The sequence below is a fragment of the Blennius ocellaris genome (genome assembly GCF_963422515.1).
Source record: "Blennius ocellaris genome assembly, chromosome: 7".
Taxonomy (NCBI): domain Eukaryota; kingdom Metazoa; phylum Chordata; class Actinopteri; order Blenniiformes; family Blenniidae; genus Blennius; species Blennius ocellaris.
The window spans coordinates 4,289,875-4,315,495 of record NC_137656.1 but is presented as its reverse complement, the minus strand read 5'-3'; the positions used below and the strand labels follow the sequence as shown (position 1 = coordinate 4,315,495).

General features: G+C 42.1%; 2 protein-coding genes across 2 annotated transcripts; both read left to right on the top strand.

Annotated features, from left to right (window-relative positions):
- Positions 1-2,517: 2,517 nt before the first annotated feature.
- LOC308132755 (ectonucleoside triphosphate diphosphohydrolase 2-like) lies at positions 2,518-13,155 on the top strand (the record flags this gene model as incomplete). Its single annotated transcript, XM_080499937.1, has 9 exons — positions 2,518-2,634; positions 6,422-6,539; positions 7,831-7,981; positions 8,085-8,244; positions 8,789-9,016; positions 10,149-10,421; positions 11,428-11,541; positions 11,793-11,921; positions 12,866-13,155. 9 exons carry the CDS (start codon positions 2,518-2,520, stop codon positions 13,067-13,069), a joined length of 1,494 nt encoding a protein of 497 aa, XP_080356063.1. The 3' UTR covers positions 13,070-13,155.
- Positions 13,156-14,433: 1,278 nt separating this feature from the next.
- On the top strand, positions 14,434-21,950 carry nelfb (negative elongation factor complex member B). Its single transcript, XM_080498850.1, has 13 exons — positions 14,434-14,652; positions 15,917-16,077; positions 16,174-16,273; positions 16,353-16,583; positions 16,782-16,967; positions 17,061-17,173; positions 17,263-17,365; positions 18,056-18,151; positions 18,259-18,401; positions 19,303-19,409; positions 20,151-20,292; positions 21,445-21,553; positions 21,651-21,950. Exons 1-13 carry the CDS (start codon positions 14,551-14,553, stop codon positions 21,897-21,899), a joined length of 1,842 nt encoding a protein of 613 aa, XP_080354976.1. The 5' UTR covers positions 14,434-14,550; the 3' UTR covers positions 21,900-21,950.
- Positions 21,951-25,621: the final 3,671 nt, after the last annotated feature.

The following is a 25,621-nucleotide window of genomic DNA, read 5'->3' as shown; positions in this document are numbered from 1 at the left end:
TTTTATACACAGTAGATCACAGAAAGAAATGCATCATAATGACATGTTTGTACGTGAAAGACAGAAGTCGTCAAAACAGAAATTGTACATAAACTAACCTTTTGACACTATATCACAGTACAAATGAGTTTTATTTCATATTTGTGCCACAAATCTGTTTTCTCTTTAAAAAAAAAAAAAAAAAGGAGCAGAGACCTCAGAATTGTTTTTCAACATTTTTCTTGAAGTGGATAATAAAAAAAAGATCTACCTCCGATTTTTGTTTTCTTTTTTTAATCAAAAGTAGCTTTAATACTCTTCCATTGATAGACCAACAAAATGCTGTCAGAAATGTACATAAATCGATATTGCATAGGTGAGATTTCTCGATCGAATACTATATAAAGATATATGTGAAAATCCCTGAATTAACCATGGATAAAATAATAAAAAAAAAAGTTTTAATGGTAGTCAGGTAGTTTTACCATGAAAACAAGGATGTAAACTGCTCGGCAATGTTCCGGTGTGAGTATTTTAAACGTTAGCTGACAGGAAATCGGCGGCTGAAAGCGAAGCGGAGACAGGAGGCCGGGTGCTTCGTGGAGGGAAACTGATAGCTGCTCGCTCATTGCAGCTGCAGGTGAACGTAAGATCGATTGTAAGGAAGTTATGTTGCTATTTGCATTGGAGAGAGAATCCGCGGTGAAAAGAATATATTGTAATTTGAGGCAATGCGCTGGTTCACTGTGCATTATGCTCCGCGAGAAACCTGACATCATTTCCGCTCTGCAGAAGGATCAGCGTCCTTTGCTTTGATCGGCTCACCGCAGGGGGCACAGAAAGTTATATTATACAGTAGATTTCTATCTGTTTTAATACTCTTTTATCTCTTTTATATATTCATATATATCTCTTTTGTATATTCCAGACTGTAAAGTTATAATTTTTCTTAGTCGTTTGGAAACAGAAAAGTTCCCCGTTTACACAGCAACTTTCTGAAAATGATGTCCGTTTCCATGGAAATGGCAGAAAGTAGTTACCCAGCCAGGCCACAAGTTGTCTGACCAGCATTGTTGTGTGAATGGAGCCCCGAAACAAAGAGGGTTCAGCATTTTCACTGGAAACAGTTGCCGTGTGAACGGAACCTTATATGTGAACAGAAATGTGACTTTAGCACCAGAGTGCGTTATACCGGTACGTCCCCAAAAATATCGTGAAAAAGCCATAAGTTATATAGAATTATTACACATAGATTTCAAATATTTGAACCGTTTGCTTCTGTAATTTTTGACGATTGTGGCTTACGGATAATGACAACCCAAAATTCAGTGTCTGAAAATAATTTGAATATCACTTGAGATCAATCAAAACAAAAAAATGTCAGGTGTCTGACGAGTATGTTCATTTTCATGCACTGAATACTTGGTAGGGCCTCCTTTTATTGAGATGTTCCTGTATATTTCTTTTTTTTCCCCCTCTCCCTTTATGATGCATTATAGCTACTCTGTCGTCCAGAAAATACAGTAGGTTGTTCGACACGTTGGAGGATGACAGACCTCCACAGACCTCAAGCTCCTAGAACTACAATGGTTGCTTCTGGTTGAATGTTTTACTTCCTGCTGTTTTTAGCACCATAAGATGATGTTGTTAACAGCTATTGGAATCCATCGACCATGAGTCACAGAAAAAAAGAATCCCAAATTATGATTATTATTGGCTTTATTACAAAAATAATGACTTTATTTAGCGTTACAGCTTTCAATTTCCGTTATTCTTACAATTTATTCAGTCAAACACAGTTTTCTTTAATGGAATAATTAACAGTTTCACCTAAACATATGATCTCATGAGGATATATGGTATACTTCTGATTTCAATCATCATAAGTGATCGCGTATTAGGACCTGGTGACGTGAACTCCATGTTCTATCCACATTGAGCAGGTAAACAGTGGATACACGTGTTTCTGCGAGAGGTCGGTAAAAGTTCCCACATACTAAAGACTTATTGATTGTATGGTATGATTGTTCCTGCTTCCTGACAAAGGAAGGTAACTACTCTCGCTCTTCAGTGACAGTGCATGAATGCATTCTGTGACGCTTAAGTTCTCATGAAATCTTTTTTTGATGGTTGTTCTGAGTTCAATAGGGGGCCAACAATGACGAGGACGAACACGCCCTGCGCTGTGTGTGTGTGTGTGTGTGTGTGTGTGTGTGTGTGTGTGTGTGTGTGTGTGTGTGTGTGTGTGTGTGTGTGTGTGTGTGTGTGTGTGTGTGTGTGTGTGTGTGTGTGTGTGCGTGCGTGCGTGTGTGTGTGTGTGTAAGAGGAAGCTGTATGCCTCACCACACGCACTGCGCGCGAGAAGAGCAGAGCACCGGCATCCTGCTCTATATAACGTGCGCCCCCGGGTTCCGCGCGCACCGTGCGCCCTCGCCCTCGCCCTCGCACCTCTTCTCTCGCTCTCTCGCGCTCAACCCTCACACACCGTTACGCACCTTTTTTTTATTTCTAATTTTTTTTCCCCCTCTCTCTCCCATCATGGCTCTCCGGCTCACCCAGATCCTGCCCCCCGCCGCGCTGCTCGTGCTGGCCGTCGTGGGGATCCTGCTGGTGGTTCTTCCAGCCCGGGAGGTGACGAAGACTCCGGAGAACACGGTAACGGCGCACCATCAATTGTACCTCGAATAGAAGCGGGCTCTGTGACGTCACACTCTGCACGCAGAAAGTGCTGCAGTTCCCCAAGGGAAATGAAAATGTCTTTTTTTTTTTCTTTTCTTTTTGTTCTGTACTGTTCTGCACGCAGATGCAATTCTTTTTGTTTTGTAGTCAACTTTATGGTTGTAGACGCAGGAAAAAATAAGAGACACATTCTGCATGGGTGGATGGATTGAAATGTTTAGGAAACGAGTAAAGAAAATTTGACTTTTTTATAAAAAGAAAAAAAAAGAAAGAAGAAAATCTTCCCAGAACAATACGTTTAGCTGTAATTGAGTCCAGTTTACGAAACAGTGATTGTACTCGAGTACACACTCTCAATAGTATTTCCGCGTCTGGTATTGACAGCGCAATTAGCTGTGGTTAAAGAGTATCTTCAATAATTCAAGTACTTTTGTTTTTAAACACCTGTCCCAATTTCACTCATAAGTAAGTGTAATGTTTGCCCTGTGAATTGATTTTAAGATTATAAATAAGTCCAGAGTACGCCCACGATTTGAATGAACATTCAAGTATTTTTTGATCTATTTGTCACCAATTCGTCACAATGAAATCATTTCCATTGATTTCCTGATGAATGTGTTTTACATGATATCAATTGTCTGCCGTTGCTATTGCAATGAAATGTAACTGAGCAGTTTCTCAGAAATTACTTTGCACTTGGGTATATTTTCAACACTGTTATTTTTACTTGTCGTTGAATCCAATTTAAAGGGGCCATATTATGTACAATTCACTTTCTCATTGTTTTCCAACAGCAATATGCGTCCCCATATCTGAGCCAATCAGAAATCAAACCCTATATGGTGTCGTCTGGTTTCACCAGTCCCAATCATTGTAGGCTCCTCCCCCTTTGACCCCTCCCACAAGTAGGCAGCTCTGCTCTGGCACATGGCACCACGAGAGGAAGTACTTCCTCCTCTTCCTAAGATGGACATGTGTGGGCGCATTACAGCTTTGTGACAGTGAAAGAAATCACAATTATTACAATATTGACTTTATTACAGTGAAAGAATCACAGAATTGTTATTTATTTTTTTTACTTTATTACATTCAACATGGACAAAGTTATCAAATGATTTCCTTTAATATATTAGGGAGGGGGATCCTAAATTATTACAATTGTGGCTTTGTTACATAAAGAAAATGACGAAATGATTCCATTTTTGGCTTTGCTCCATTGAAAATAGACTTTATTGGTTGTTACGTAACTGAAGTGTTAAAAAAAGGGACAGTTTTTAAAGCTTGAGCTGATCATTTCCACTCCCCTTTACACTGGATGTGTACCAGAGTTATGGAGAGCAGTGAGATATAGTTCCTGGAGCTGTGGCTGGCTGCACCGCCTCCCCGACGGAGCGGAGCGCGGCGGTGACACTGGACTCAGTCGGAGCTGGAGGTCACCCGGTCTGAACCCTCCGGCCTCAGAGGCTCAGCAGCTCTGAGGGTGGAGGCAGAGAAAGAGCGGCACTTGAAACACCTTGTGGTTCCTTTGTGTTTTTGTCATACTTCCTCGCTGTTCATGAGCCCTTCCTTTTGTTCACCACACACACACACGCGCGCACATGTGTGCGTGTATGTGTGTGTGCATTATACCTCCATTGTGGCACATACAGTGTATAAAAACGACTTCATTCTTAAATTCACACTCAAAGCAGAATTCATTGGTTTAATTTGAAGTATCACAGCTTGTGATTTTATTTTAGATTGTAAATTACACTGGAAACTCTAAACCAGTTGTACGTATATAAGGATATCTTGATAGGTGGGAGTATAATGGATATAGATTTATTTATTTTGTGTATATGTACAGTATATACATGAAAAATAGATACATCTATTTGTGTGTACGTGGGCATAGATTGATATTACTGTATTTTAATTTTTTTGTACGTGACTGTATCTGCATCTGGATCTAATTTATAATCATTTGAATCAGTAATTTATTTAATAAGTACTTTATAATAATTTAATAACTAATCTATAATAATTTTAACGATACATTTAATCAAAAGCGGGGAAGTGTTCTAAAATGTGACGTCAGAGGTAATTTTATTTATCATTATATGCATTGTATATAGTATGTTTTTAATTCATATCAGAACAAACATTTCACAAGTCACGAAGTATATCGGACGATTAAAAACGAGAAGGAAAATAATATTTAAGAGTGTGTACACACCTCCTACGTCACATCCTCCGGATCAGGCTGTGTCTCTCAGTGTAACTTCAGAGAAACTCTTATTCTCCTCGTCGTCAAGACGAATCAATATCACAAAGACATTTTGGCAGCTTTTCTTATTTCGTAACCCCCCCTACCCACAGCACGGTGCAGTAGCCCACTTCCCACGCCGTCTTGACCACATCCTGTTGCCGTCACAGCTGCATTTCAGCTCAATGGAACAAACCTGCACACGCGCCGCTGGTTACAACTGTCAAAGCGACAAATATACTAACGGTGAAAAACGGAATGTTTAAATGAGGGTTTTGAGATGAATTAGACCCGACGCTTACACGGTAGGTTTGTTATGTGTTCACCGTAGGGGAGGACGTTATTAAAACATATTTAAGCATTGCAGCAAATAAATCTGAATTGATCAAAAAAATAAATAGAAAAGAGATTATTACTGATGGTCAATCGGATCCAACACAGAAATGGTCTAATAAAGTCTACAAATAGAAGTCATGGTGGGCCAGCTGAACAAACTGCTGAAGGCTGAGCTGGGTTTTTTTTGTTTTAAAAAAAAATTTTTTCAAGCACTTTAACACAATCGTAACCAATCATTATCAGACTTTGTGAATCAATGCATCTTGTACATGAATCTGTTTGCGTAAACTCCTCGCTTTGGCTCAATCTAAAACACGCCTGATACAATTTAACATATCCACGCAGGAAAACACACCAAGGTAACAACGTAGTGGAAATGCAAAACTTTTGTTGTGTTGTGGGTGTACAAAGGTGCTCAGAGTCACTTAAACGCAACTCCATGGAGATTTCGTCTCCATGGAAACAGTTTTGAAAATGTTCCAGCTCCATCTTTGTGGAAACGTCAACAAAGTCACAACTTTTCAAAAACCGCCAACTACCATGTCTGTGGAAACTTTTTTTTAAACGCTTCAACTCTGTCGCCATGGAAACGGGAGAAAGGCAACTTTTTAAAACAAAACGTCAATTCTATCTACGTGGAAGTGAAAGAAAACACAACTTTTTTCTGAAAAATACGATCCAACTCCATCTCCATTTAAATGAGGGAAAACATCATTTTTCAAAAACCCTCCAACTCTTGTCTCCATGGGGACCAGGTGAAAACGCACATTTTCGAAAAAGGCTCCATCTCATTTGTTAATGTTTAGCATATCGTCCACTGCATAAATAAGTGCGTGTGGTTTCATTACAAAAACAACCGACAGCGCCAACTAATGGCCTGGCGTCCTTGCTACGTCTCTTTTCAGCATTTCTGTCCTTTCCTTGTGAACGGGCATCGTTTTCAAAAATGCTGCCGTGCAGACGCTTCTGGAACTTGAAGTGTTGCGTATAACTTCTTCGAATTGGCCGTTGGTAGACGTTATTAGATCAGTTTCCACATTTTGGTGTTAATAATACACTTTTCCCTGCACAAACCTTCATTATATTAGACTCCCCAGGTTTATCTCCATGTATTGAGGCCAAAATGAGCCGGTTGTTTCTCCTCTGGTTCCTCCCGGACTCTGAACGTGTCGTCTCTTTCAGTACGGGATCGTCCTGGACGCCGGCTCGTCCCACACCGCCATGTACATCTACAAGTGGCCGTCCGACAAGCAGAACGGCACCGGCATCGTCACGCAGCACAGCGAGTGTAAAGCTGCCGGTGAGCCTCACGACTACATTTTGCTAATAAATGTGGTTAAATGTAACTTTATGTGGAGATTTATGTCTGGAACATTGCAGCGAATATAAAATCTGATCCTCCCCCAAACACTTTAAATGCATTAATGCGAGTCAGTATTTTGGAGCAATATTTCTTAGATGGAAAAATCAGTTTTAATAAACACCAAAGGATCATCATGTAAGTCAAATGAGTCATTTTCTGACGTAGACAAAAAAATTATAATCTGTGAAGTTGATTTGGAAGAAGACATTTGAATTATTTACGAAATCCACCTGATGTGTGAAAGTTAAATATAGATAAACAACTATTGGACTATTCTGGTTACTCAGAAGCGTTGAAAATGAAAAACATTCGACCATCCGTTTACATTTCCAGATCTGTTTAATAAAATGTTTTGAGAACAGGGGCATCAAACACATTCCAGTTCAGGGAGCCACATACAGAGCAAAGTTCATCTTTTGTGGTAAAGTAGTGTCACAATATCCTTTAAATTTATACTTTAAGGTTCCTCTTTGTTGTTTTGCAGATTATGAAATTGACGACATTTCGCAAAAATCAAACAATTTCTACAGAAAAATGACTACAGTTTCAAAATGATACCAATTTGAAGGAAACCTTCTGGTGCAAAATACAGTGAAATGTCAAAAAAAAAAAAAAAAAAAGGAACTTCTCCTATAGTTGCTCTGCATGTCTTCATAAAACCACCCTGACTCGTCTGGTGGCATTGAGGTCGTTATCTTCAAATGGCAGCATCACCGATATCCCAGTATCTCAGTGTTGTGTCACAGCTCTTAAAAATAAAAATTGTTACAAAATTCTGCCATTTTTTTTGGACAATTTTACCATTTGATTGCAGCGCCTTGCAGGCCGGTTTGGGTTTTACAGGCCTGATGTGTAACAACTCCTGTTTTATCATAGACTCAGTACTGAAACTGTGCACTCACACTTAAAGTTCAACGATTATGAAATGACGCGAATGTATAAATATCACTGGAAGTGGAAGACTTTTAGCCTCAGACTAACCTGATTTTGACGCCAGTGTTGCTCTCACTTCCTCTCTGAGTATCAACAACTTCATCGGGATTCAGTGGTGGATTGCGCAAGGGCGCAGTTCCTCCAGGGCCAGTTGGCAACACCAGAGTCACGCCACTTCTTCCCCCTTCGGACTTCAGTTTGTTTGCCGAGTCTCCTTGGAGACTCCCGCACGAGGAGGTCAGGTCTTGAGTTCCTCTGACGGCAGACGTAAACAGAGGTAACTGTTTCCCCTCAGGCGGGGGGATCTCCAGCTATGCCGGCGCTCGTGGAAAAGCAGCCAAGAGTCTGGAGGCCTGCATGCAAAAAGCCCTGACGGACATCCCCAGATCCAGGCACGCCCAGACGCTGCTGTGCCTGGGGGCCACGGCCGGCATGAGGCTCCTGGAGTCCGTACAACTTTTCCTTCCGCCGCTCCCACATAACACACCGACTCAATATTAATGCACGGCTCTGATGGTGCCCGAGTTAACTCCTGACGACTTTCGACAGCCTCGTCAACTCCACGGAGTCCCAGCGAGTGATGAAGGAAGTGGAGGACAAGCTGCGCTCTTACCCCTTCAAGTTCAAAGAGGCGAAGATCCTGAGCGGGCCGGAGGAGGGGGCGTACGGCTGGGTCACGGTCAACTACCTGCTGGAGAACTTTGTCAGGGTGGGCTACTACACAACTTCCTTCAATCTCATGCACATTTACGCGCGTAAAGCTGCAAAAACTCTTCAGGCAATCTTTTTTTTTTTTCTGAACATGAGAATCTCACTGTAGAACCACAAGGGAAATCATAAAAACATATGTGAATAAGCAAGATATATAGCAGATTAAAGGATCAAACAATAAATAAACATTAGATCACAGTTTTTATCTCAAAATACTTTCAAATAAAGTGACATTTTCCTTTAAAGGTTTGATAGAACTCGATATATTTCATGTAAAATGGTATCGGAAGGTAAATTACAACCTTTCCATGACATATATTATCATATATGATGATGATACAGGCATCAATAATGGGTGGGTTAACATATTTCTATCAGTATTACTCTATCCATCACCCAAATACCAAAAAACCTCCAAATATATTCTCCCTCTGCTCACTTTAAGACACCCCCCTGTGTAATCTTTGTTCCTTGTTGGATGAATACCACCACAAGCCCGTCATCAGATCTTCTGTCATTGCTCATCTTTTCTTTCCCCGCAGTATGGCTTCGTGGGCAAGTGGCTGAATTCTGGCAGAGAGACGCTCGGCGCTCTGGATTTAGGCGGCGCCTCCACTCAGATTACCTTCGAGACCGCTGATAAAGTGGAGGACGAGAGCAACCAGAAGAATCTGACGCTTTATGGGCAAACCTACAAACTGTACACGCATAGCTTCCTGTGCTACGGCCAGGACCAGCTTCTGAGGAAACTCCTGGCTCAACTCATCAAGGTAAGACTGGAACGTCTCCAGACTTTTTGTTGGGAGTCATTGAGATTGTAAATAAAGGCCGATTGCACTTTGAAAGTGAGGATTGTATCTCACTGAAGTGTCAGGAAACATTATTTACGATTGCGTTTGAGAAGCTGGCTCCCCATGACTATTAATTGCAGACTTTATTATACGATATTTTCTCTGTTGCACCTTTTCTTTGTTTTTAGGTCTTGTACTCTTTTCTGAGTCTTCTTTCTCCCACATATTTGACATCATGACAGATCACCTTCCATAGTTTTTGGGTAAAGATGTGTTTGATAACACGTCCGACACAATTACCATATCGCATTTCATTTTCTTGCGTTGTTCCCCTGTTGAACACCGGCAAAAGTTGTGTTTACATTTCGGTAAGCAAGCAAATTGTTTCGTTCTGAAAGTTCACAAAGTGTGTCCTTCCAGTACTGAGATAATTCGCTTCGCGTCAAGTATTACCAGCCCACCAACAAGCTTTTCTGATTTACTGATTTGTGGCTTCACTGATTTGTGGGCACATTAATGGCAAATGATATTCACGTCGATGATGTTACATTTCTGTGGTCCGTCACAGGGGCCGGTTGTGGTCGGGTCATAATGGAGTCGGACGTCTTATGAGAGGAAGTTGTCAAACATGTCGGCTCGTCTGACTGATGCACTCTTGATGCCGTACTTGCAGTGCTATGCAATACAGAGCTTACTGACTATGATTTAATCAGTTTCCCGCTGAGCAAAGAGTGGTCCGAAACACGTCTTTAAGACGTCATTTCAATAAACAATAACAATGGCGATATACACGGACATTCTGATAGACAAATGACCAAGCGGGATTGTTATTCCATCAACTACCAAGTCCCGGGAGAATATGGACTGAGACTCAGGACACTTGCTGTCATTACTTATCGAGTGAACATGTCTAGAAAAAACTATGTACGATGGCTTTCAAAACGTCGTGTAAAAGTATAACCAAAATGCAACAGACGTTTGAATAACTTACGATGTAAATGGGGCATAAGACTGCGCTCATTCCCAAAGATGTTACAAAAAGCCTCTCCAGTCTTGCGTCGCTCACCACAGCAGTATTTCTATATTTTTTTTTTTTTTCTTCTATTCTCAGACTCAGGGCGTGCAGTCTCACATCCTCCACCCATGCTACCCGCGTCAGTTCAACACGACCATCAACCTGGGGAAGGACGTCTTTGACTCTCCGTGCACGAAGAACTACCGTCCGGCCAAGTTTGACCCTCGCATGAACGTGACGGTGGTGGGGAATTGGGATGACGACAGGTGCGAGGCCATCGTGAAGAAGATGTTCTCCTTGGGTAACTGCAATTACAGCAAGTGCTCCTTCGACGGCGTCTTCCAGCCCCCAGTGCGAGGACGCTTCATGGTGAGACTGCTGACCAGTTACCTTTCTGCTGCTCTCTTTCTGTTCTCGGATGCACAGTTTTATCATTGTTAGCTCTTTGTCTGTTCAATCCAGTAGCAACAGAGGGTTTTCTGTCGTACTGTAGCAGCTTTCTGTTGTCATACAGAGACACCTAGTGGTCATGCATGGTATGGACCATTATATTTTGATGTATAAGTTTTCTCTTATTGCAAGTCACATTATCGTATAGAAAATAGGATGGATGTTCTTAACTTTACCTCAAATTTCCACTTATTCTTGACATTCATCCATTTTCCACTTGACTCTTGAACCATTTCCATCCTGGAGAGTTTGACAATTTGTCACAAGACAAACGCAGCCAGATGTAAAATTTCCAGAGAGTCAAAAAGTTCTCACATTACCTCCATCAGAGCCCCCATCAGTGGTGAAGTGGTCAGAGCTCTGCAGATTGACTTCCATATTTATGTATTTATATCCGACCCTCCCCACTACACGTGTAGACTCCCGGAAGAATCGCAGTGAGCATTATCTTATTAGAGCTTCTTGGCAGGCTTTGGAGCCGCTTCCTGAGAGGAGAGATGCTGCTTTATGGTCTGAAGTCAGGATGTCAGGAAAGGATGTTACCGCCAACGACCGCAGCCTTGATGTGTCAACGTGAAAGTGATATGTATCAGCTCACAGTTTAGGTTCAGACATATAAAGATGGACTACCGCCTGTCCATCTGTCCAATTAAAGCTACATGAAGGAATTTTATTTACATATTTATTCATGAGATAGATGCTTCATTGCTACTGGAAAATATTAAATTCATCCCTTTTTTCTGCTTTTAAATCAAATTATTCCTGTGTTGCATCTTTGCATTACATTGATTTAAAAAATATATATATATTGCAACAAACATTAGCACATTAATGCATTACTATATCACTAGGTTTTATATTTATTTCAGAATTTGAAGCTTTCACTTTTCAGGTTTTTAATTTCAGCTGCATCTTCTCCCTGCAGGCTTTTTCTGCTTACTACTTCACCTACAACTACCTCACCCGCCTCACCAACATCAAGTCCTCCATCCAGATGCCCGAGGCGATGCGGCGCGTCTGCTCAATGACCATGACTGAGGTACGCGCTTTCAAAAAAACAAAAACAAAAAAAACAAAAAAACAAGAACAATATATGATATAAAGCAGGGGTGTCAAACATAAGACGCCGGACCCAAAACCTGTTCGCAAGAGGCTCCAATCCTGAAAAGACTCTGATCCTATGGTATTGTTTCACAATGTATTTAAAGTGTTGAATATTAAAAAAAATTGGATGGTGGACAAAATGCAAACTGAAGAATCTAAAGGTTTGACGTTGTGTATTCTGAACAGATGGTGGAAAAGACAAAGGAGAAGGAGAAGTACTTAAAGAACGTCTGCGCCGTCTCCCGCTTCGTGCTGGTCCTCCTCTCGGGTTACAAGTTCGACCACGATTTTCCCAACATCACGTTTGAAAAGAAGGTGAGAAGTTGGTGAACGTTCAGAGTTCTACGATGCTGGACGCCCCGCGTTGCGACAATAAGCTTTGGAGTAATATTAGTCCCGCTTCCTTCCACTTTGAGTCAGTAAAGGGGTCGCAACTAATAATGACCCCTCCCCCTATACACAAAGGACCTAAGAGAGGCGCGTTTGTTATCTTTTAAGCTCATTTATTGGCCAAAAGGAGGTTGAAGGAATAATACTTCCCGCTGCTTTACTTCTGGGATTTCAACCTAACTGGGGGGGGGGATCCTTTATCACGCCCCTTCTTTACCAACCCCAAATGGGCGGGACTAATAGTAGCCCTGCCCATTTATCCTAACAATACTTGGATTGAAATAGATGTGGATTTATTGTTACTTCTAAACCGATGGATCAATAAAGGTCTCTGCCCTATTAGTAAACTCAACCCCCTTTGGGACCGATAAGGGACAGCAGTCATGATAGTCTCTTTGCTCAAAAGGGTACTGATATAAAAGGGCAAGTCTGTTATTTCTGGCCCAAAAGATGCATGATCAATGGCTTATTACCTCTTTTTCCTTTCACGAACCAAAAGTGGGTTGCAGGTTTAATGATAGATATTATAACCTTTACCCAATTACAACCGAATAAAAAGGGGGAAGGTTTCCAATGAACTGCATCGGCTTTACTAATTATAAATAACTTGCCACCTTTAAACTGAACAAAAGTGGCCGTTTCTACAATAACTTCTAAACGTTTGGAGCAGTGAAGCTTCACCACCCTAATGAAGATAATCAGGTAGAAGTAGTCATCAACCCGTCGTCTTTACCTTGAGATATCAACCTAAAGGAAGCAGTTTTTTCTGGAGGATTTCCAAACAGCTGGATTGTGGATGAATCTTTCTTTTCTGGTCCAAGATGTTGTGACGAACTGGAAACGACTGGATTTTCCTTGTATGTCCGCAGGCTGGAGGAGCGTCTGTCGGCTGGGCTCTGGGCTACATGCTGGATATGAGCAACCTGGTGCCGGCAGAGAGTCTGGGGCTGATAAAGGCCATGCCCTCCGGGACCTGGGCCGGCATCCTCACCCTCTTCGTTCTCCTCCTCTTCTTCGCATTAGGATACATGGTGCTGATCTACAGGTCAAGAACTAAACAGGACCTGGTGTAGGTAGTGCAGCTGAGGCGGCCGGCTCGTCCTGAAACGCGCACACGTTCCTCCAAACGCCTTCTACTTCTTCAGGGAAATCATGTCAATCTTCGGCAAATCGAAACTCACAGCTTCCTGCTGCAGAATTGCATGTTGATATGTATAAAATGAAAGCAAAGAATAAACCTTTTTTTCTCTATTGTCAATGTCCCAGTTTCATTATGTTTTCACCCCTTATTAGCTTCATTGTCTGGGCCTGGTTGTAAAGATGAGACTGTTATTGGTGTTATTTTAAACCATAAAGGCAGTAAGTCGAAATCATGAAGCTCACCGCCACCTTTCTTAAAGTCACAGAAAATCATCACCCAAATAATCAGTTTCAGGAACCTGTGATGTAAAACTACATAATAATCCATAACAGATACATAATGCATCAGTAAATCTGTGACATTCAATTCTCATATGCCTCCTGACAGATCAAATTAAGAGGATTTAGAAGCAGATCATCCTCGATGGGATCATTTCAGAGTTGTTTTCACTGCCTTCATCTGAAGATCTGTATTTTATCTTCCTAGTATTTAATAAAAAAAACAATTAAAAATGGCTCAGTTTGATGAATGATAGCTTGAAACAACAGGAGAGAAAACCTTGAGTCCAAGGACAGGACGTCATGCAGATTAATGCCAAATGCTAAGACAAGACAGGACAGGACGAGACAAGACGGGATGAGATGAGATGAGAGCTGCAGTTACAGTAGTATAACAACATAAAGAGAAAAAGAATCAAACAAGAAAGTACAGCAGTGACATACTTCAAATTTAAAAAAAATATAAATTATCGACACAGGATATTATGACTGACAGTATTGTGACAAATAAACTCTCACACAGAGCATCCCAAGGCTTTAAGGGAAAGATTATTTTATTTATTTATTAGTATATTTGATTTATTTGATAGCGACATCCGTAAATGAACATCCGTAAAACAGTGTAAATATGCCAGATTATAGCAAAAATGCTAATTTCCATCTGTTGTCCCGAGGCAGGTGACACAAGATACAGGAAACATAAAATAAAAAATAAATTTACAACAACAACAAAAAATGCATTTACAAACATAAAATACTGTATATTAAATAGCAGACAGTTAAACGTGTTCACAGACTTGGCTTAAGGTGCAGTTTAAAGGTTGACAGTGTGGTACATTCTCTTATTGTGAACGGAAGACTGTTCCAATAGATCACAAGTACTTTCTCACCTGCATTTAAGTACATGAGTAGTTGAATACTCCTCCAACGTTACCTTGCGGAACGTTTGTTCCGGCTGCTTGTTTCGGCCCGACGCTACCGGAAGTGGTCCGCTCGAGGAGCGCAATGTTTAGCGGTCCTCCTCTCCTCCGTCGCTAGGTACTCTGCTTGCTCCGACTACTCTGATTCCTCTGATTACTCGTGCTCCGGTGTATTTTTTTTTTTTTTTTTAGTGCATGTTGGAAGCGGAGCCGCGATGTTTGCGGGGCTGCCGGAGCTCGGAATCTCCAACGGAGAAGATCTGAAGGAAACACTCACAAACTGCACGGAGCCGCTCAAAGCCATCGACCAGTTCCAGGTAACCAATTGTAAAACTAAAAATAATGTTCCTTCATCAGGGCCGAATCGTCCGATAATTCACAGTTTACTGTCTAAAATCATCTTCTCCTGCTCGTCGTCTCTTTTTTACCAGCTGGCTGGAGACTTCTGAGTGCAAAATATCAACACTCGTTTAATGTTTCAGTCATTGTAGATTTCCGTAGAGCCACAATTTCACACACTTTCGAAATTATTTTAATGTTCAAAAAATATTTGTGATGTAGTGTCCTTCTCAGTTGAATATAAAAGGGAAACTGTGTGTCACCAGTTGGACTCGAACCAGCGACTGTTTTATCACCGCATCTGATTGGCAGCAATTATTATATTATATATTACTACATTAGCGTGCCATCTACATTTTGACACACTTAAATGTCTTTCGTATTTAAACGTTTAAGTTTGATAAATGTTCCTCGGTTATACAAAGTGGGAAACTGTGTCCTCCGCGGGATTCGAACCAGCGACCTTCTGCTCCACGTATAGCCATCTTTATTAATGTAACTATTACTGAATTCATGGCCATGAGTTGTGACTTTATTCTCATAGTTGTAGTGTTTTTTTTTTTACATTTTCTATTATTATTATTATTATTATTATTATTATTATTATTCAGCCAATTGCGTATGTAAATACTTTAGACTAGAACATACTTCCTGAATCCCAGAGGGAAATTCTTTTACAATAATAATTGTTGAAACATCCACTGAGTCAGAATAAAAATGAAATACTTCAATAAAACACTATTTATCCAGAAGAATTGTGTGGTGTCGGCAATGGAAGAGAAAATATCAGATGTAAATATATCTATTTTTTTATTTGATCTTAATTTTACCGGAAAAAAAATCTCCTTTTCAAGAGTGTCCTAGCCAATACATAAAAAAATACAGAAAGTGAATATTTACTGAGACACTGTGACGAGTAATGACATAAAACCTTATAATAACACAATTTTACAGCACGTCGTACCAAAATCTTCTTAAATTGAGTAACGTCTGGTACACACTGCGTCATTTATCAAGTACAGAGCTCTGTTGTCTGGTAGTTTTGATTCTATTGCCTTTTTTTTAAAAGGAAGGGCAGAATAAATGATTTCAGGTTTGAAAGACCAGCAACAAAAGCACAAAAAAAACAGCTTTCCTCTGCCGCTGCTCTTCGTCCGACTCCCTCAGAAGCACCAAACACACTGTTCTTTAGTTTCTGTGTGCAGTCAGTTAAAGCAAACCGGCGTCTCTCGTGCCTCGCAGATGGAAAATGGCATCCTGCTGCCGACCCTCCAGTCCGCGCTGCCCTTCCTCGACCTCCACGGGACGCCGCGGCTGGAGTTCCACCAGTCGGTGTTCGACGAGCTGCGGGACAAGCTGATGGAGCGCGTGGCCACCATCGCCGAGGGGAAGGACGAGGACAGGTGAGGCGGCCTGGAATCATTCCCACCGCCCGTCCTGTACGCGTCTGTCGGGTGAGATCGCAGTGAACGTCTTCTTCTTCTTCGTGTGCTTAACAGATACAAGAAGTTGGAAGAGCTGCTGGAGAAAAGCTTCCCGCTCGTTAAAATGCCTTCGATTCAGCCGGTGGTGATGCAGGTGCTGAAGCATCTACCCAAGGTGAGGGTGAAACATCGCGGCGGCAGCGGCGGCGTTGCGGAGGGGGGCGTGTGTTTCTGACGGCGGCGAGTCTCCGCAGGTGCCGGAGAAGAAGCTGAAGATGGTGATGGCCGACAAGGAGCTGTACAAGGTGTGCGCCGTGGAGGTGAAGCGGCAGATCTGGCAGGACAACCAGGCGCTGTTCGGGGACGAGGTGTCGCCACTGCTCAAGCAGTACATCGTGGAGAAGGAGGCGGCGCTGTTCAGCAGCGACCTCTCCATCCTGCACAACTTCTTCAGCCCCTCGCCCAAAACGCGGCGGCAGGGCGAGGTGAGACGGCAGAAGGTCACCGGGACGATTTTAGAATTCCCGGCTGCTTTTTTTTTTTTTTTTTTTCCTATTGCTAATCTGGGCGCGAGTGGAGGGAAGATGCTCCGGGGGGGTTTGACGTTGCCACGCCGGTGGAACAGCGGTGTGCTAACGTGTCGCCCCCCCCCCCCCCCCCCCCCCCCCCCCCCCCCTCCCCAGGTGGTCCTGAAACTGACCCAGATGATCGGGAAGAACGTGAAGCTGTACGACATGGTGCTGCAGTTCCTGCGCACGCTCTTCCTGCGAACGCGCAACGTCCACTACTGCACGCTGCGGGCCGAGCTGCTGATGTCGCTGCACGACCTGGACATCAGCGAGATCTGCTCCGTGGACCCTTGCCACAAGGTAGGGGACAGGAAGACAACACCCCCCCCCCCCTTATGAAGACTCCCCACGCTCTCAGCTGTCCTCACTGTCTCTGCTTCCTCCCCTGCGCAGTTCACCTGGTGCCTGGACGCCTGCATCCGGGAGAAGTTTGTGGACGGGAAGCGAGCCCGAGAGCTGCAGGGCTTCCTGGACGGGGTGAAGAAGGGGCAGGAGCAAGTCCTGGGGTAACACACCAGGGTGGAGGAGGAGGGTGGTGGGGGGAGGGGGGGGTTTAACTGGTGGACACGTGGACTCATGCCTCCGTGCGTTCCAGGGACCTCTCCATGATCCTGTGCGACCCGTTCGCCTGCAACACGCTGGTGCTGAGCCTCATGAGGAACCTGCAGGAGCTGCTGAGTCAGGACGCTCTGCCCCGGGTGAGACCGCGCAGGAAGCGAGAGCCGCCCTGTGGTCGCCTGACGCAACGGCGGTTTTTGTGTAACAGCTCGAGCCGCTGACGTCACTCACTTCCAAAGACCCCCCAAAAAAAAGACGACATGTGCTTCAGTCTCCAATAACATGTAAAACCTGTCATGAGGAATTCCTGGAAAGTTTACAATTATTGGAAACTAAATTGCAGCTGCTAGCAAAGCATCTCTGATGTTTACTTCACCTTATTATTATTATTATTATTATTGTTGTTGTTATAAATCTCTTTTCGACACTTTTTTTTATTACTCCGCCCAGACGTGTCAAAACCGACACAAAATACAGGTACAAACACATTTATTGTTACTAATATGGATTAATAGTTATTAAATCCTCTTGTGAATAATCCATATTCATCAATATTTTTTGAGATCTTCATACGCGAAATAAATAATGTATATACCTAAGAATACATGGGGATATCTGTAAATAAATACTTGTATGCATTCACCATTTATTACATATGGCGAGTTTAACATACCTGAAAAGCACAAGAACCAAGTCGGCTCTAAACATACAGACCCTGAAACACACTATGAGGATTCTGGTTACCATGGAGACGGCGGTCCGAGGTCCTCGAGCAGTTTTAGGAGGCGGGGCTTCGAGCCGAGGCTGAAGTCTGTGTGTGTGTGGAGCAGGACAGTCCGGACCTGATGCTGCTGCTGCGGATGCTGTCGCTGGGTCAGGGCGCCTGGGACATGATCGACAGCCAGGTGTTCAAGGAGCCTCGCCTGGTACGTTCCCCCGGGGGGGCAGCTGTTTCAGCGCCGAGGAGGAGGAAGAGGAGGAGGAGGAGGAAGAGAGAGATGTTTGTAAGGTGTTCTGGGTGTGGTGCTTTCAGGATCTGGAGGTGGTGACGCGCTTCCTGCCCGCCATGATGTCGGTGGTGGTGGACGACCACACCTTCACCGTGGAGCTCAAGCTGCCCAGCGAGGAGAAGCTCTCGCTGGCCTACCCCACCACCCTGCCGGAGGCCTTCAACAGGTGAGGAGGAGGAGGGGGAGGGGGAGGAGGGGGAGGGGGAGGAGGTAGAGGGGGAGGAGGAGGAGGAGGTGGTGGAGGAAGTAGAGGAGGAGGAGGAGGGGGAGGTGGAGGTGGAGGGGAGGAGGTGGTGGAGGACGACCACACCTTCACCGTGGAGCTCAAGCTCCCCAGCGAGGAGAAGCTCTCGCTGGCCTACCCCACCACCCTGCCGGAGGCCTTCAACAGGTGAGGAGGAGGAGGGGGAGGAGGTAGAGGAGGAGGGGGAGGAAGAGGAGGTGGAGGAGGAGGAGGAGGAGGAGGAGGAGGAGGTGGCGGTGGAGGAGGAGGAGGTGGAGGAAGAGGAGGAGGAAGAGGAGGTGGAAGAGGAGGAGCTGGTGGTGGAGGAGGAAGAGGAGGAGGAGGAGGTGGAGGAAGAGGAGGAGGAGGAGGTGGTGGTGGAGGAGGAGGTGGAGGAGGAGGTGGAAGAGGAGGAGGAGGAGCTGGTGGTGGAGGAGGAAGAGGAGGAGGAGGTGGAGGAGGTTTAAACTTTAGTATATTTCAAACAAATATGTACATTCCACACTAGAATAGAAAGAACAACACGTCAACAAAAACATCAACAAAAAAAGAACCTCCTACATTTCAAAACGACTATATCAACACGGACCAAACTTGCAACACACACTCACACACACATGCACATATACGTTGGTCAACAATGTCACGAAACTTCATGATATGAGTTTGTGTGGTCCAGAAACCCAACTTTATGAATTAATCGAATAGCTCTTATTTTTTGTAACATAACTCTTCAACATCTGAGCTTCTGTACGCGTCTTAAAAAGAGGAAAATTGCACAATTAAACACTTACTGATGGGGAATCCTCGTCCTCTCTTCACCTTCCCGTGTTCCGCCGATCAGATACCTGCAGGAGAACCGGGTGGCCTGTGAGATGGGGCTCTACTACGTTCTCCACATCGCCAAACTGAGGAACAAGAACGCCCTGCAGAGGCTCCTGCCGGCACTCGGTGAGTCCACTGCTTCTCCCGAGAAGCCGTCCGGTGTCTTTTAAAGGTCACGACCTTTGAAACATGAAAACTTTCCGAGTGAAATTCCATATTCTTGGTGAAATCCATTCCTAAAAGTCTTTGTGAACCAGTGTGGAGTTCCACAGGGATCCGTTCTTGGTCCCCCTCATTATAATTTTTTTTTTTTTTTTTTTTTTTTTAAGCATAACTTGTTTTATTATTTATTATTAATGCCTTTTAATCAGCGGGAATTGTTTTCACTGTGTGCTATTGTTGTGACCCGAATCAGAATTATCACACAATTAAATCCTTTTCTCTTCTGTCACGTAATTTCGTGACAATCGCGGACAGAAAAGCTATAAAAAGTGATTTTTATGATTACATATTCATTTTTTTGTTACGAAAAAGCCTAAAGTAATGGCATGTTCAAGTTATTTTCATCCATTTTACAATTATTCTCATACATCTCATACTTTGTTTTTTGTTATTTTGAATTAAAAAAAGACATTTTTAAATACATTACAGTCATTCCAATGTGCTTTTATAGAGAAAATAGAAAAAGCCCCCTCATGTTCAACATCCACATATTCTCTTCGACATTCTTGCATCAAGCGTTTTTTTTGGTTTTTTGAATCTGTGAGCTTTTTAAGGTGCGGTTCAATAGTTTTTTTTTTAGCCAGATCTCCTGGTCTCGGATTGGAAACGCTGGTCTGATTGTCTCCCCCCCCCTCCCTTCCTCAGTTGAGACGTACAACGACATGGCGTTCGGGGACATCTTCCTGCACCTGCTGACGGGTCACCTCACGCTGCTCTCGGACGAGTTCGGGACCGAGGAGTTCTGCTCCGTCGTCTTCGACGGCTTCCTGCTCACGTCGTGCTCCAGGTGGGGGAAAGGAAGGGAACGAAGGGCTTTTATTTTTTTTTACCAAGAGCCATTTTCAATGTCGCCACACCTCATCCTGTACATAGAAGCAGATATGGAATGACGTCGATATTAAGAGTAAATGCCATTTGACTTTCGTGCACTTTGCCGTATAGAACGCCAAATATGTGATTATATGTGCTGCCGTTTTAAGACACATTCTTCAAATTAAACACATTTTGTTGATTGGCGTTGTTGCAGAAAATTATGAAATTTGCATTAAATGCATTAGGATTTTAATAATTACTGTTCTTATTAGGACTGCACAACATATACGTTTTTTTTTAATATATATATATATATATATAGTGATGTCAACTTACACAATATACATATTGCAAAAGACGGACCTTTTGAGCTGCGATCACCAGAATCGGCTTCATCGTTTTTGTGTTTTCATGTCAGAAGATTTTCGTTTTGAAGGAACGGACGTTTCTGTCTGTTGTGTCCGTTTCCATGGAAACGGGGAAAACCCAACAAAACAAAACCCTGAAAATGCTGGAATTAAAATTCCAGGCTGCGAGTGGGTGCCGTCGGTTGTTTTTGCAATGAAACCACACACGTGTGTGCAGAGAACAATTCGCTATAAACACAAAAAGTTGCATTTTCAGCGGCTCTGAGCGCCGTTGTGACGTGGAAACGCCACGAAAGTTTTCAGTTTTCACTTGAAAACATTGGGGCATAATTATTATTAACATTATCTGAAGTTACAGTGAGTGATATTGTCAATTGTTGAATTGTCAAATCTGCGTTTCGTTTCGCTTGCAGTACAGACGTATATCACCGAGACTAAAAATGGAGAATATCTGCAAATTATATCACAGAAAGACCAAGCTTTAAATGTGAGAGATTAAAGTATGATTAAGATTAATTGACAAATGCACGATGAAGTAATTTAAAAAGTTTCAACAAAAAAAAAAAAAAGACCAGCTTGTTTCATCCCCGGTGATCAGAAGTCAGGAAAAAAAATCAAGAAAAGTGACCAAAAACATGAAAGTTGGTAAACGAGAACTCAGAAACGATGCCGGTGGAATCAGCGACAGAGTTTCCCCTGATACCCCCCCCATGTGAGGGCTTTGAGGCGTTTCCTGACCGCGTTCCGTCTCCCCCCAGTAAAGAGAACGTCCACAGACACGCCCTGCGGATGCTGCTGCACCTCCACCACAAAGTGCTGCCGTCCTACATGGAGACCTTGATGAAAACCCTGGAACCCACCAAACAGGTCGGCAAGTGCATCACGCCCCCCCCACCCCCCCCCCCTCTCAGGTATGTCATCCTTCTCACTCACCCCCCCCCCCCCTCCCGGTCTCTGCCCGCAGTGCGGCGAGCCGCTGAAGGAGCTCTACACGCAGCTGAGCGAGAAGCTGGAGGCGCTGAAGAAGAGCCCCCCGCCGCCGGACGACGCCCCCTCCCTGGACCTGGGCCTGCACCCGGTCACCGTGCCCACCACCGCCACCGCCGCCGCTGCTGCCCCCACCCCGACCCCCACCCCCACCCCCACCGCCACACCCACTCCCACTCCCACCCCCACTCCAACCCCCGCCCCCGCCACCACCACGCCCGTCTGAGGAGTCGCCGTTAGTTGTCGTTGTCCAGATGAAGAGTATTTTCTTATGTAACCGTGTGTGTCAGTGCTGCGACGACCTTGTAAATAAATGCTTGTTTACACACTTGTCGCGTGAATTCATTTCAAAGCCGGCGGCCTTTTGTGAAACTTTTGGACTCGTACAGACTGACGGTAATATTTATTAATTTATTTAATATTTATTCAGCATACCACACCATGACGGCGCCGTCTTCTGCTCTCTGAACTTCATCTACTTTTATTGACTTTATTACATTGAAAAAGTGAGAAATTCACTCTATTGGCTTTATAAAAAATTTAAAAAAATGCCATTTTTACATTAAAAAATATATTATTTCAATATTGTTGCTTAAAAAAAGACAAATTATTTAATTGAAAGTGGCTCAAATTATAATTTTATTCAGTTTATTGCATCAATAAAATCCAAAACTATTGCCTTATTGGTTTTATTATATTAAAAGATTTAAATTATTATTGCATATAATATAATAATTAATAAATAATATAATTTAATATATACATTGCTTTAATAAGATGCGTTATTACATTTTTGATTTTATTACATTGGATAAACTCTAAAATTATTAAATGATTGGATGCTTTTTAAAGTGGTTTTAGGTTTTCTTTTCACTTTTTAACAGATTTTACAGGATATTGTCTATCGGCACAGAAAGCTGCTTTGTTTCTACAATTTCAAATATCTATCGGAGTTTAAATCTCAAGTATTTCTGATTGTTCTATAAAGCGTTTCCACACAAGTTTTCCACATTTTGAAAGGACTGGGAGTGTTTTTCCGTCTTTATTTCACTAATTTGTATTTTAATCAAATTCTACTGTAAAAACCTTTAAATTAAATAACATTTTGAGAAAAATACTTATTTCATATGTATTAAGGGACTTTTTGAAGCATCTTCAGGGTCATTTCTTTTTCTCAAAGACTTCTAATAAGCACAAAAGTAAAACCGTAACTTTATTATGCCATTAAATTACGGTACAATCTGTGAGTTGTAAAACTCACTAACTTGAGCAAAATTTTTTTCACGATGTTTTAAAATATGTCTAACGGGGATCTATTTCTCATATTGTGAAGTATTATTTTCAACAAATGTTTCTTAAAACTGCTGCGATCTGTCTATTATCGCGATCACTATTGTCTTTTAATAGAAAGAAATGAGATCTTACCAAACATGAAGTCTGTGTCTTTGGGTTTGTCTAGAATGATAAATGCACTCTCGTGACATCCAGAGCTCAAATATTTCAAATATTTGGTTGATTTTTCACTTTTATTTTTCAAAACCTGTCTACATGCACTAAAAAATATTGAAATATGTTAAAATCTTTTTAGGTAAATATATAAACGTAAAGAAAATGTTTAAGAACATAGATTTTTACGTGTATAAAAAGCTTTTAGGGTTTTCCTCTTCATTATGGTGCAGGAATGAAACTCAAGTTAGTTAATGTGAGAGAAGATTATTCATCAGGAGGAGATTTAATCGGATTGTTTCTCGGTTTCTCAGCAGAACCGAGAACAGGAAGTGTGTGTGTGTGTGTGTGTGTGTGTGTGTGTGTCCCCTTTTACTTTCTAATGTGTTTGAATGTTCCAAGTAAATAATGAAATACAACTAAAGTTATTTTTTTGCAGTTATTTCTACCTTTTTACAAACATAAACTAAACAATCTTAAAACCTAAACTTTTTAATTGTCTTCATTTTGGCCTTTTAATATTCAAACTTTTTATTTTTTTTCACAGTTTTCTTTAAGTTATGGGAAAACTCAACTTTGTCAAAACATGTATTCTACCTTTTAACTGAGATATCTAACTTTATTTTCAGGTTTAGATTGTTTTTGTCAAATAGCTTAAAAAGAGGAATAACATTTTTACCTTGTAATACATTCTGGTATTTTGATATTTTGTATTTAAAGTTTTCATGAATTAAACTCAAGATAAACAGGGTTTCAAATATTAAAGTCTTCTCAACAGTTTGAATTATATTATGCATTATTTCCATTGTATTCTGTTTGCAATCCACATTAGTTGTTTTAGGATTTTGAAGATTTTTTTTAGAGGCAAAACTAAATCTGATTTATGATTTCCTACCCAAAAAATAAAATCTTTTGAAAATACTTTGAGAAGCTTTATTTTGCTTTTTTTAAATTTTATTTTAAGCTCAATAGTTTTGTAAAATTGCCCAAATAATTTCAGTGTATGCGTGATACGTTTTAAATATTTAGTTTTACTGGTTGAACTAAACACATTTTAATAAGCATTTGTGAGTAACTCCTCATTATGATTGTGATTTAAAAAAAAACCTGAAAATATTCAAACAGAATTTTCCACATAGAGGGGATTGAAGTAGCGCACGTTTAAATTTGTCAAATTTGTTTTAAAAGGTTTTGAAGGTTCGATGATCAACGCTGCATCTGATCGCTTTTTGATAACAAACCAAAATGTTGATTTCATAACAGGATGTCCGACTGCAGTTCCTCCTCTCAGCAGGGGGGGGGGGGGGGCTCACGCCTTTGTTGTTATTCTTTTAAACGGAACTTTAATGTTAAAATTAGTTTATCGTGCAATTATTGTGAGTTAATCACCCTTTCCAGATTTTGTGTTTCACATTCTTGAAGTCAATTTGAACAATGAGAAGGAAACATTCACGATGTACACAAGGTTGGGATTTTATATAAAAGTTCAGGTTGAACCTTAAACTCCCTCTAACCTTTCAAAGGGACCTCTAAACTTTTGCCGTTCTCTAGCAAGGGGCTAAACTGGGTCACTATTAGTTCAGGAGTTTTAGATGAAGGAGATTTCAAAAGATGCTTCAGTCTGAGTTCTTATGAGGAGCTCACAGGCGACTCCACCCCCCACACCCCACCCCCACCCCCTCGACAGCTCTGCATGTTGGCATCGAGTTCAACGCCCAGTCAGAGTGAAAGTGCATCCAAAGGGCCAAAGACGCGTCTGCTCTGGTAAGGAGTCTTCTTTAATACGTTGGTCGGCAGGAGGTGAGCATCTCTCAGAGGGTACAGCAATGCACGCTCTGTAAGAACCTCTTCCTAGGACATCTTTATTTTCCGCGGCGAATTAAGACTTTCTTGCTACTTCTTGTTGTCAGCACAGACATACGGTGGTACTTCTCATATAAAGCAAAGGTACGATCACTCTGAAATGTGTCAATTGGCATAAACGAGAAAAATCACATGACTGTATAAATACGAGGGGAAAAAGTTCGATTTGCTGAAGTGGTTTCAGGGTTAATTATCTCTTTTGAGGAACCGCTGAGAGGGTCAATGGTGAGGGCATATTTATTGGGTGTTTTTGTGTGTAGGTACTCAGTTCCTCAGCGTTCCTGAGAACAGGAAGTGAGGGTTCAGCATGAATTCATCAAATGTTGCTCGACCTTCAAAGGTGTGAGAAGAGACAGTTTCCTTCAGCAACATGAGGTTCGGTTACAGAGGGAGAAATACAACAACAAATGTACTTGTATCTTTTTATGCACACTTATATGAAAAATGTTGTTCAAATTTTGCCAAAAGCAGAGAAATGTTTTGGAAATGCCCTAATCGATACAAAAATCGTGTAGTAAATGGAAACGAGTGAATTTAAAAGAGAGACGATGAAGTCAGGAAGAAGGAGCCTCGGCAGACGATGCTGTTTGCAGATGACACAGGGATTTCACAAACTGAGCAGAACCCGGTGGACCTGAC